The 12,905-nt window shown below is 49.3% G+C and overlaps 1 protein-coding gene across 2 annotated transcripts in view; it reads right to left on the bottom strand.

The window, feature by feature from the left end:
- The window catches only part of SLC4A11 (solute carrier family 4 member 11), a 123,428-nt gene that overhangs the window by 95,041 nt on the left and 15,482 nt on the right, over positions 1 to 12,905 (bottom strand). Inside the window, exon 1 of one of the 2 annotated variants that reach the window (XM_027705562.1) lies at positions 4,255 to 4,336. The exons of the other annotated variant lie outside the window; for it this stretch is intronic. Coding sequence (XP_027561363.1) covers positions 4,255 to 4,291 — 37 coding nt within the window. The 5' untranslated portion in view covers positions 4,292 to 4,336. Of the gene's footprint in view, positions 1 to 4,254; positions 4,337 to 12,905 lie in introns of those variants that run through there. 2 annotated transcript variants of the gene reach the window in all.

The following is a 12,905-nucleotide window of genomic DNA, read 5'->3' as shown; positions in this document are numbered from 1 at the left end:
AAAAAAAAGATAAAATACAAAATAAAGCCTCCGGAGCAGCCCCGCTGCTGCTGTCACAGCCCAGCAGAGCTCACTGGAAAAGCAGCGTCTCCAGCCTGTATTTAAACGCCCCTCTCAGAAAGCAGAGATGCAGCACAGGAAGAGACAAATTCCAGCTCTGCGTCGGGCTGATAAGCCAGGTTTATAATATTCAAGGAGTATTGGCATTACTACAGTTCCTCCTCCCCCCCACCACCCCCCCCCAGCGAATATCTTGTGCAGGAGCTTGTTGTGCACAATAAGCAAAAAAAAGGAAAAAAAAAAAAAAAAGCCCAATCCCAAAAAAAAAAAAAAAGAGAAAAAAAAAAATCAGGCTGTTCCGGTGGGAACAGCCAACACGTTGAATAAAACAAACACACGCGTGTTAAGCCCCGGGGACGCAATTAGGCTCGGAGCAGGGGGAAGAGGCGTTTAACTCCTGGAAAAGGAGATGGCAGCGGGAGAGAGGAAAAGGAGAATAAACCTGGAGCCTGACACTGCATGCCCTGGGGTGTCTTTTCCCAGGGGGACGAGCCCACGTGGCAGCAGGGTGCCAGCACCACAAGGGGATGAAGGTCACCTCATCCTCAGCCCCCCATCCTCCTAATTTCCACCCCTGTGCCCCCCAGGAGTGGGGAGCACCCAGTGATAACTCACTCCAACCCTCACTGTACACCCTGAGACAGAGGTTGCCCAGCTCCAAACCATCTCAACCATCCATCAACCAGCTGAGATCTTCTCTCCACCAGGTCCAAATCTGAGTTTTCCCCCTACCACAGCCCACATTAACACTGCTCAAATCCATCTCGCCACGGGATGCCCCCAGGGCAGCCACAGCCCCACAAGCCTTTCTTGCTGCCACTTGCTTCAGGCCTTTCAAATCTGGGGAACCCAAAAACACGTGTGGGGAAGAAAAGTTCTCACCCAGCACAAAAAAAAGAGTCGGTGTTGCCCACTCTAGTGGCCAGGTTTTCATACTTTTCTCCCCATCTTCTTGCAGTTTTTCAGCAGGGCATCTCTGAGGACTGAAACTGGACTCTTCCCTCTGCTCCTTACCCAAATCACAGCTCCCACTGGTTCATCAGAGCTTGCAGACCTTTCTTCAGCAACAGAGGAAGATTGAAGTCCTCAGCACTGCTGGTTTTAATTGCAAGTCGGAGCCAGGGATGAATTTAGAAAGAGGGAAGAGCAAAACCCATGGAGTTCTAAGTGACAGCAAAGCTCTTTGATATCAAAGCCAGCACTGACAGATGCAGGAGCCCGCAGTGCTCTGCTCTGGGCCAGCATGTCACCGTGCTCTGCAGAAAGGCTTTATGGGGAGCTTAGCCCTGATCATATTTAGAAAGTTATACTGCAGTAAAATTAAAGGGGAAAAAAAAAAAAAACACCTAAGAGTTTTTCAGCGTCACCAGGTCCCAGCACAAACTCCTGAAGGAGCTGCTTGGCAGACTTTATGATCTCAGACCCCAATTAGGATAGGCTTTGAGGAATTGCCTCAGCATTCCCAGTTTTTAACCACACTGTATCCTTCACAGCAGGCTCCCCACCCAGCTTTGGAGGCGAAAGCACCGCGCTGGCTGCAAAGGTAAGGAGGATTTAACACATGCTGGATGTCTGCTGGGGTGCTTGGCAGGGATTTGCATATTTAGAGGGTAGATGACGGTTTCATGACGATGAGTCATTAAAGTGTCCCGAGTGTTGTTTACTCCCAGAGCAATCCTACATAAGGGAACAGGACTTTTCCAGAAGTGGTTTCTCATTAAAAGGGGATAACTCAAGTGCCACCCAGACCTACAACTATAGAAAGGTTTTTGGGCAGCAACGACTGTGGCTTCCCAGAGACACGGTATTAGAATTTCTAAAAAACCACCAAAACAAACAGTTTTCTGCAAGGTAATGCGATTTAGTACCTGTCTTTAGACATAAGGTACCCATGAAGAGCATCACCACAGTTCTGCGAGGACAAAATTTGAGGCTTGTCTTATACAGGCAAATAAAACAGCACCAGGTTAAGCCTGATAGCTCTGGATTAAATTCCAACTTGGCAACTAGAACTCAACCTTGACTCTAATTCTTACCTCGGGCCCTTCTGCAAGAAATACCAAGCTCAAGAACAAACAAGCAAATTAAACAGCACCGGGCTGTCTGATAATTATGGATTAAATTCCAACTTTTCAGCTAAAATCTGACCTCTTACCTCAGCTCCCTTGTGCTGAAATATCCAGCTCCTCACTGATACTTTTCCTTAGGCCAATACAGAAGACTTTCATTGTGGATCCTTTTGCTTTTAAACCCGAAGACATCTTTGCTTTCACACTGACTCAACACGGAGCTAAATCTTGTTTTAATAACTGTTTACAGCCTTAAATGATTTACTACAGCTTTACTAGAAGTCAAGGCACTACGAGTTTATACAGAGAGATCTCATGCCACAGGGTGAGTGAAGCGAGGGCTCCGCTTAAAAACCCCAACTCGCGTTTTTCTGTGTGCGTTTATTTAAACAAGCTGAAGCATTCCAAGTGCCAGGGAACACCAGGAGAGCCCGAGAGGAACTTCCTCTGCGGTCCATCATCCTCACAGAGCGGCAACTGTTCAAAAGCCACAGACGTCTCCAAACTAGAGGACCCTGACTGAGCTGGGTTAGCCAACGCGTCCCGATTATAGCAGGGAAGCGGCGGCTCACGGGGGGGTAGCAATGACTGAGGTCGCCGTGCAGACAGGACTGGAGGGTTACATCGCTCCTCCCTCCCAGCCTCCCAAAAAAGCAGCCGCAAAACCAACGACAGCGACCCAGGTGAGAAGGGTGAAATCCCGGGTTCAAGGAGTTGCTTCAGCTCCAGCACTTGAGGGGCAGGAAGTTGGCAGAGGAGAGACAAGGCTACACTCACACCTACTGCAAATCCACAAGAAAGTCCTGCAAATATTGAAACAACTTAAGGTATATATTCCCTGGAGATTGTTCACATGCATATTTGCACAGAGAAGCTGTGGCTGCCCCATCTCTGCAAGTGTCCAAGGTCAGGTTGGACAGGGCTTGGAACAACCTGGGCTAGTGGAAGGTGTCCCTGCTCATGGCAGGGGGATGGAATGAGACGGTCTTTAGGGTCCCTTCCAACCCAAACCATTCCACGATTTTACATTGCTGCTGGACAGCCAGTGGCACCATCAGCACTCAGGAGCGAGAACAACCGTCACAGACGCGAAAAAGCGGCAAAGCAAAGCTTTAAGGAAGAACCGACCCAAAGCAAAACTTTCCCGTTAAACTGAGGAGGGAAGAGATCCGAAGGCGCGATCCTCGCCGAGAAGAACAGATCCACGGGAGCTGTTCCAGGACAGCCTCCCGCTCGGCAAAGCTGCTGTGCCACCTACAGTTACTTCGGGTCCAGAACAAAAACCTTTTCCTACGCGACCCCGAGTCCCTGTCACCGAACCGAGTGTCACCCGGCGCTGCCGCGGCCATGCCGGTTAAGGAAGCGCTTCCTTTGGCAAGGCGGGGGGGGGAGGCACCGCGGAAAAGAACTTTTAAAGTTCATCGTAAATCAGAGAGTTTCCAAGCGCATTAAAACCCACCCTCCAACCACATTTCGAATAAACTCATTGCTGAGGTCTTCCCCAACGCACCTAAACTCTTCACACGAGTTCAGCCCGAGACGTGAAGTTTCACTTTTTCTCTTTTTTTTTTTTTCTTTTCTCCTTTTTTACTGCGGTTTTTACACCAACACAGTCAGGCAGCAACCGCATCCGCGAGCACCGGAGCGGAGCCGAACACCGCAGCGTGCCCTCCACCCCTTTTTGGGTGTAAACAAGCCCAAGCGGGGGATAAAGCACCCCCAGAACATCCAGCCCCGAAGCTCCCACCGCTCCTCCATCCCCCCGGTTCTCCCGTCCCATCGCAGGGGCAGCGAGGGAGCTCCTGGGACCGAGGAACCAGGTTTGGAGGGGGTGTCACGCCGCCACCACCAGCAAAAACCTTCAGCAACGACACAAAGCGAACATTCCTTACGGTTTTGGGTTTTTTTCCACCCCCAATCCCAAGAAAGGGAAAGCAGGACAGCGGGATGCCTCCCCACCGCCCTCCAGCCCACCCTGCCCGCCGCATCCCGCTCCCGATGCAACAGGCGGAGCAAAGCGGGGGGGGGGAGCAGGAGCAGGGACGGGGACACCCCGCAAAAGCTGGCGGCCACACTGGTGTCCCCCCCTGTGTGTTGTCCCCCCCGTGTCGCCGCTGTCCCTCACCGCAGGGCTGGAGGAGGAACACCTGCCGCGCTGCCATGGCCGCTCCGCTCAGCCCGTCCGCTCCATCCCGGGGGGGGGGGGGCTACTTCTTCATTTATTTTCCCCGCCAAAGATTAAAAAAATAAATAAATTAATTACTTAAAAAAAAAGATAAGAGAGAGACAAATCGGCTCCTCCCCCAAACCCTTCGAAGGGGGAGGAAAAAAAAAAAATAAAGCCCTGGAGAAAAAGTCCCGTGTCGGGAGCGCGGCTGGAAGGGGAAGGGACGAGCGGTGTCACACACACACACCCCGCTGGGTCCTAAAGCCCGCCCGCGGCCCGGCCCCGCCGCACACACCGGGCGGGGTCACACAACGGGGACATTTGGGGACAGTTCTCCACCCGCAGACCCCTCCGAGGGGGGATGCAGGCGGGGTTCTGTAAAGTTTTTTATATAATGGGTTGGAAGCCGACCTTGAAGATCATCTCGTTCCACCCCCTGCCATGGGCAGGCTCACCTTCTGCTATCCCAGGTTGCTTCAACCTGGCCTTGGACACTTCCAGGGATGGCACATCCACAGCTTCTCTGGGCAACCTGTGCCAGGACCACACTTCTTGGGAACTCCCCTCTTCCTTATATCTTATCTAAATCGACCCTCCTTCAGTTTAAAACCGTCACTCCTCATCTTGTTACAACACTCCCTGTATTGAGGCTCTTCCCTTCAATTAAAAAAGAAATAAATCAGTTTTCCCTTTTCCAGGGATGCAAGGAGCATCACCAGGCAAGATGATACTCAAAACTTCAGGGAAAAAGCATTACTCTGAGAAATCTGGCTTCTCTCATCAAGTATATTCATGAACACCATGAGGTCCCATCATCCCAACTGTTCTTCTCTGCCCCTTCAAAAATTGCTCTGAAATAACCTGACATAGGCACTTTTCCATCCAAATCCAGCCTGCTGGGGGTCAAAATAAACACCCCTGGGGCACAGCACAAGTGATGAACCTTGAGGTTCTTTACAAAACCAGGCAGCAACAACAACAAAGCTTGAAAATCAGGTGCACAGGGATGGTTCCCAATCTGCAGCCTTCGCTTTAGGAAAAAACAGGCACATTTCTAAAGTTCTTATACCATAAACATTAGATTGTTTTGTTTCTCTGTTTCCTGATCTTTCCTCCAGAAGGGTCTGAGCTGATCCAGCCCCAGCAAACAATCTTGGAATCAGAATGGCTTGGGTTGGAAGAGACCTTAAAGACCATCTTGTTCCACCTCCCTGTCATGCTTAGGGATGCCATTCACTAGGTCAGGTTGCTCATCCAACCTGGTTTTAAACACTTCCAGGGATGGAGAATCCACAAAATTTGGATATTTGTAAATGAGGAGTGAAGGAGATTTAAAGAAATCTTACAGACATCTTGGCTATTGATTGCTACAGATCTTGGTGTCAAGACAGCATATTCAGAGTGAACCTTCCCAATCCTCTAAATCAGCAAACCACATCCAGGGGAAAAAAAACAAAAACCACAAAAAAAAAAAAAAAAAAAAACAACAACAAAAAAAAAAAAACACAAAAACCAACACCACGAAAACAACAACAAAATCCCACAACCTGCCCAAAAAAACCCATCAAACCACCTAGAAAAGCATTTAACACCATTTTAACCAGAGGTGAGAAACCCCCTGCCAAAATTTCAAGTCTTAAGCTATTATTCCAACATTATTCTGATACCAAATCCAAAACACAGCACTGTACCAGGTACTGAGAAAAACAAATTAACTCTATCCCAGTCAAAACCAGGACATCACCCAAAACAAGAAAAAGAGTGGGGAGATTTGGGTTTAATCCAGTTATGCTGTTTTGGAAGGTGCAGACATTGTGGAACTGAATCCTTGGTTTAATGGTTTAAACTGCAGGCATTTAATACCACATTTAACTCCTTGAACACGTGGCATCCAGCTACAGGTGACTGGGAGCCCAGTCTCTCCCAGTGGTGACCTTGCCAGCTCCTCCTGGAAGATGAGCAGGAAGGAGAAGAGTATGGAATACACAGGAGAACATGCAAAGATGACTTTACAGGGCTTAAGTCTCTTCCAGGAGTTTTGAGACTCCTTCCAGACCTACATCCTACCGGCACAGAGTGAAAAACTGGGCCCCATATTAATTCCCTTTCATACATCAAACCATATTTCCCCATTATTATAAGTTATTATAGCAGGTGTCCCATGCTGGAAATTTTAGCCCCACCAGCAGTCCAGCTTTCTGGAGGGTATCAGCTTATCTGAAATGATTCCAGGCACCAGAGAGGACATCAAATACCTCCTTGTCTGGCGCTCTCTGGTCTATCCCAGCGTCTCCAGACCTGCTCTTTGCAAACACTGTCCACTGTCACAGCTAAGCACAGTCCCCCAGAGGCAGCTGGATCCATGGAGCAGGAGTTACACCCTTCCCTGAGCCCATCAGCTTCTGAGGAGCCTCATTCCCCTCCAGCAGGTTCCTAACTCGATGCACAAAGACAGGCTCCCTCCCAGGCAGAAGTTCATTTTCCTCCCTTACTGACTGACTGGTTGGCATTAAGCAGCCCTTTGTAGCCAGGCTGGTTTGTGGCTGGAAACCAGCGGGAAGTGGATTTTTGCTTGTCTTCACAACCAGATCATACAGGACCTGATTGCCTGGTCCAGCAGGATCAGCCGAGTATCCAAGCAGAAGATACTTGGGCTCCCTCCAAGCCAGGGACAGATGCCAGGTGTATTTGCTTTTTAGCAGGATGCTTTTGCCAGGACTCTGATTTTTCTGGTGGGCTCACATGGGAGGCTGCAGGAGTCTGGACCCAGAAAGTAACACTAGGTGGACCCAAGCATTGCAGAGAAACCCTTATCCCAGTCCTCAGGAAGCAGCACTCGGACTCCCATGCCTGTGACACAGCCAAGACTTTAAACAAAAGCAAAGAAGTTGCTTAGGGGATCAAAATAATAAAAAAAAAAAAAATATTAAGTACTACATACCTGCTGTCTGAGTAGTTTTATTCGGGTTTAACCATGAATTCCTCAAATCCCCCCCACACTTCCCACTCAAGGGAAACATCAGTTCAACTTCCCGGCTCCTGTTGTGCATCCTGCTCCGTGCCATCCATCACCTGCAGGACGCTGCAACAGGCAGCACAGCAGAGGGAGCAGCGACCTGCTGGGAACCCCCAGGGAACACCTGCCTTGGAGTTCCTGCCCTTTAGGAGGCGTTTTAAGTGTTTATCCCACCACCGTTCGCTTCAAGTGCTCTCCGGCTTCACCCCTGGAGCTGAATTCCCACCGGTCCCAAGGGCAGCGCTGAGGATCCCGTTTCAGGAAACGCATTTCAAGCTGCTCTGAGGAGACCCAGGGTGGTTTGAGGCACCAGGTTGGCTTTTAAGGGTCAAAGAAATGAAGTTTAGAGGCCAGGGGGTAACTAGTGAGCTCAGTTTCAGTACTGCGGGTTGAGACTTTGGGGTGAGTTTAGCAACTGTCGTCATCTTTTCGGTGCCTGTCCTGCAGCCCGAGGACACAAATAAATATTACACAGCACAGCACTGGCTCCTCCAGATGGAAGGAAGCAAATCTCAAGCCCTCCTCTAAGAGTCAAATCTTCTAGGGTTCCCCCCACCTGAGAAGCTCATCCAAATAAGAGAGAGAGGACCTCAAACAGTCACAAAACAACTCCAGGAAAAGACACAACAATCCATTTAATAAAAGGGGGGGGTCAGGGGAGATTAAGAGGCAGCAACACAAGGAGCTGACCCAGCAGCCTGATGCTTTAAGGCAAAGAATATTTTGCTTCTCCTTGCTCATTCTCACAACCAAAAAGGGGAGAGTCACATCCCACAAAAGGAAAAATGAGTTATATTTGATGAAGAGGTACATGAATACCTATTCCTTTGTCTCCCTCCTGTAGATTCTTTTTCCTGAGCAAGGAAAGGAGCCAGCAAGGGCCAGTGCTGATGTTCAACCAAGAGCTGCTGGGAAGGTCAGGCTCCTTTAGATGCAGATTGCACCCAGATGGTGATTTCCTCCTGGCAGTGGCAGGACTCAGGGAAGGCAGCCAGTCTCCAGCTTGCTCTGCCAGAGCCAGAGGCAGAAAATCCCTGGCCAAAGTCATGGCAGCACACAGATTTTATTAGGCCAGGACCACGCAGCCAACTTGTGCTGCCACCAGCGAGAGCAGGGAGATGCAAACAGGACTGAGGGCTCAACCACCCTGTGTGTTCACCCCACAGCCCTTACCCTAAACACAGCCCCCTCTCCAGGCCCCAAAACAGGATTTACTTTCTTGCAACAAAGATGCTCTCACATCCAGGAGGTGCTGAAGGGCCCCTTGCAAGCAAAGAAGGGGAGCAACTCCCACTCAACCATTGCCTTTCTTGGAAAGGAGCCACAGAGGGAACTACACCTTGGAGAGGATCATGGAATCACAGAATGGTTTGGGTTGGAGGGGACCTTAAATATCATCCAGTCCCACCCCCTGCCATGGGCAGGGACACCTTCCACTAGACCAGGTTGGTCCACGCCCCATCTAACCTGGCCTTGGACACTTCCAGGGATCCAGGGGCAGCCACAGCTTCTCTGCCCAACCTGGGCCAGGACCTTCCCACCCTCCCAGCCAACAATTCCTTCCCAATATCCCATCTAGCCCTGCCCTCTGGCAGTGGGAAGCCATTCCCCCTTGTCCTGTCCCTCCATGCCTTGTCCCCAGTCCCTCTCCAGCTCTCCTGGAGCCCCTTTAGGCCCTGCAAGGGGCTCTCAGCTCTCCCTGGAGCCTTCTCTTCTCCAGGGGAACCCCCCCAGCTCTCCCAGCCTGGCTCCAGAGCAGAGGGGCTCCAGCCCTGGCAGCATCTCCAGGGCCTCCTCTGGACTCTGTCTCCTGAGCACAGTCCATCTGAGGGCAAAATCTTACCCAGAGTTTGAAGGCACAATGCTTGGGGTTATTTTGATACCAAGGAAAAAAGTTATTTGTAAGGGAGTGTGGGATTGAAAATCCATCTCCCAACCAGCAGCTTAGGTTCTACCCTGACACATCAATACCTGAGGGTCAGTTCACCTTTCTGTTGCTACAGACAGGGGATCTCTCTGTGAAGCTTGTCAAAGCACATCCCCATTTCATGGCTCAGTAACAGGACACAGGGGCTGTGTCACACAGGTCCCTGGACCCTGCAGCCACACTCAGCCAAGGACCAGAGAGCCCAGGCTGCCTCTCCCTCCTGCCAGCACATCCTGAGATCTGACACATCATTACAGGACACAGCATAAGACAGAATCACGGAATATCCCAAAAGTTGGAAGAGAACCACAAGGATCAAAGTCCAGCTCTTGGCCCTGCCCAGGACACCCCAACAATCCCAACCTGTCCCTGAGAGTGTTCTCCAAACCCTCCCAGAGCTCTGGCAGCCTTGGGGCTGTGCCCACTGCCCTGGGGAGCCTGGTCAGTGCCCAACCAGCCTCTGGGGGAAGAACCTGTTCCCAATATCCAACCTAAACCTGCCCTGGCACAGCTCCAGCCATTCCCTGGGTCCTGTCCCTGCTCAGAGTGCAGAGATCAGAGCTGCCCTTCCACTCCAGCACAGTGGGATTGCTGAAACCCAGCCACTGAAGTCACCTAAGAGCTGACATTCAGCAGAAGACGATTTTCCTTTGCTTTGGTTCCTGTGTGGGTAAAATCATGGGAAAAGCCTCCCCTTAAGTGATGTTACAGCCACACAAAAAGTCCTGCTGCCTAACGAGCACATCTCTCGGGCAGAGATAAACACAATGGATTTGCACAGAGCCACAGCTGAATAGCTGACTTCAGCCTCAGTTTAGCCTCAGAGCATTCAGAGATTGTTGATTCCAGTAGAGAACACACTTGCCAGCCCCTTTTTGTGCAAGAGTACAATTTAAAGGGGGTGTGGGGGGAAAAAACCCTCAGTAAGTACTCCAGCCATCCAGCCCCTCTCCAACAGTCAGCAGAGACCCAATGTGAATATTTTCACTGCTGCTGGAGGCAACGTGCTGGTGATGGGGATTTAGCATGGTGTTTATTTATTTTCAGGACTCTAATGGATTTAGTAATAAATTACACTCCTTACCCAAGACTCAGCTGAAGATGTTATGAAGCTCAAAGCACAGAGCAGCAGCCCCAGATGATGTCATGTAATAGTGCAATAAGGAATTACACAACTGAGAGCAGCAGATAGAAAACAGGAACACTCAGCAACATCTGAAGATGCAGCATGAGGAATAACCTTAAATCCCAGCTGTGCACACTCGCAGAGGCCCCTTGCCCAACACATGCAGTCACATCACGACATCCACAGACATAAATATTTACCTGAAACCTTCAAGATGAGGGCACCGGGCAGCAGAGAAGTTTCATCCCAACCAAAACCACAGGGGAAGCAGCAAAGACAAAACCAAGCCTAACAAAGACCAACATTTTTCCAGGCAAAGAGTAGATTTTAATTGACTCGGCGGCAGGTCCACGAGGACTCCCAGCACAGAGGAGCTGCGAGTCAGGAGCAGCTCTAAACAGTTTCCAGACAGGCTAAAACTCCCACTTTTAACACAAAAAAGGGATCTGGGATGCGGTTGTGAAGATTCTTCACACTCTGGGATGATGACTTTCATCTCACTGAGCACATACAATTGCTGGCAGCAAAGACACAAACCCAGAAGAGGAGAAAAAAAAAAAAAGAGCCCCTCAAGTTCCACAAGCAGCTTCAAAGCCCAGCTTGCTGCTAGAACAGATTGGCTGTGCTTGTTCAACTCTGAGTTCCATGAAAAGCCTCTTGTTTTTCTCTCCTTGAAGTGCCCAGTGAATGGGACAGAGGGGACAAGTGGCAGGGATGCACTGTGCATCCAAGGAAAAGCCATTACAACTTCCCACCTCTAACTCTGACACAGCAGACTGGGATCAGAACTGGATATTTGCTGAGAGGACACAGTGAAAGAGGCATTTCAGGAAATAATGTCAGCTCCAAGCAGTCAAAGAGTTAATTGAGCGTGAGAAATGCAGCATCCCTGGTCAGGTCCTCTTGGGGAAGGGCCATTGCCCTTCTCTGGGGGTCCACCATGAGCAGAGGGTCTCCACAAACCCATGGGATGCCACACCTGCTCAGGTTTCAAAGCCCATCCCCTCAAAACAACCTAAATTTTAAGGAGACACCTGCTCTCTGAAACAAGGGACAGTGAAAATTAGTGGAACTGAGTTACTCTCCTACTGCCAGGTTAACCAAAACTAAGCTCTTTTCATGTTATTAGCCCACCACTTGCTCTTAAAACTGGTTTGGACCAGCAGCATTCCCACCACCTGGAGAACTGGATGAATAAAGCCCTGGATGCCATTATGAAGCAGTTCAGTACCTGTATAATTATATTTTTGCATTAAATGCCACAGATTATTGGTGCCACGAGGTTTATCAACTCCCCCTGAACAGGGACAAAGGGAAGTCTGAAAGCAGTGTTTTCTCCCTCCCTCTTTAACACCAGCCACACACCTCCAGTTTCCATGGGAGGGAAGAAAGAATCAACAGTTGGACAAGTTCTCAAGTTAGTAGAATATTCTTGAATTAGTAGAATATTTTCACTAGAAAGGGACCTACAATGATCTAGACCAACTGTGAGGTGATTAGATCTGCTTTCTGCAACCCTTTGTAGACAGGAAAAACTGTTTCAGAGGGATCTGGAGTCTTGTATCTTCCTTTTTAGTCTCTAAGAGCTAGAAAGGGAAACTTTTAAGCATCTGGTACCCAAGCAAGAAGCCTGAAGTCATCTACCAGTCTACAAAGGATTCAAGGAGAAACTGTTCTGTGAAAAATTCCAGGCAGACCAGGAGATTTTGCCATGTTTTACTGCCATGAGGCAGAGGAACTGGAAAGGACCAGTGCAAGGTAATTTTGACTGCCTAGCAGGAAAGCTTTCCAATATTAATCCAGTTAGACTGAAGTCTCCTCATCCTCTCCTGGGAGATTATTCTTCCTGCACAAAGTGGAAAACCACAAAGGTTGCCATATAACAAACAAGGGTTGGGGTTTTTTGGGGTGGGTTTTATTCTTTTTTAATAGAAGAGAGTTGGAAGAAAAACAAGAACTCAGTGTCTTACTCTCAAATCCTGTGCCATAACATAAAATTACTTCCTTGCCACAGGAAAGATCCCCACATGCAAAGGGGATGCAAGATACTCAGTGTGAGATTAATTTCTGAAACACTGCAGCTGCACACAGCTGTATAACCCTGGCCAGATCCACAGACAAGCTCTTTGGGAAGAGATTCTTACCTAGAGAAGAATTTTCAACCCATCCAGATATAGTTTCAACTCCTACAGATGCGAGAGGGCACAACCGGCCTCAGAACATTAAATCCACAGAGTACCCAGTCAAGTTTAAGAGTTTCAATTTAGTATCTCCAAGACTCCATCACTTAATTTTTATTCAGTTTTTAGATACCCTATCCATACTCCCCTTCCCTCACTCTCCCCTGGAGGTTACAGAACTACAGGAAATGTTTCCAAGCCCTCTTGTTGGCTCTTCCCCCAGCGAGCAGAACCAAGTTCCAAACACCAAACTGGCCAAACCCAACCGTGATTTGCCGCTTTGGAGAGCTGCAATTCAGAGTCCTTCACTTGGGCATCCAAGGCTGCAGATCCTGTTCTGCTGCTGTTACAACACCTACC

The sequence above is a fragment of the Neopelma chrysocephalum genome, unplaced genomic scaffold (assembly GCF_003984885.1).
Source record: "Neopelma chrysocephalum unplaced genomic scaffold, ASM398488v2 Primary Assembly neopelma1_345, whole genome shotgun sequence".
Classification (NCBI taxonomy): domain Eukaryota; kingdom Metazoa; phylum Chordata; class Aves; order Passeriformes; family Pipridae; genus Neopelma; species Neopelma chrysocephalum.
The sequence above is the reverse complement of the archived record's forward strand: the minus strand, read 5'-3'. Positions and strand labels throughout refer to the sequence as shown.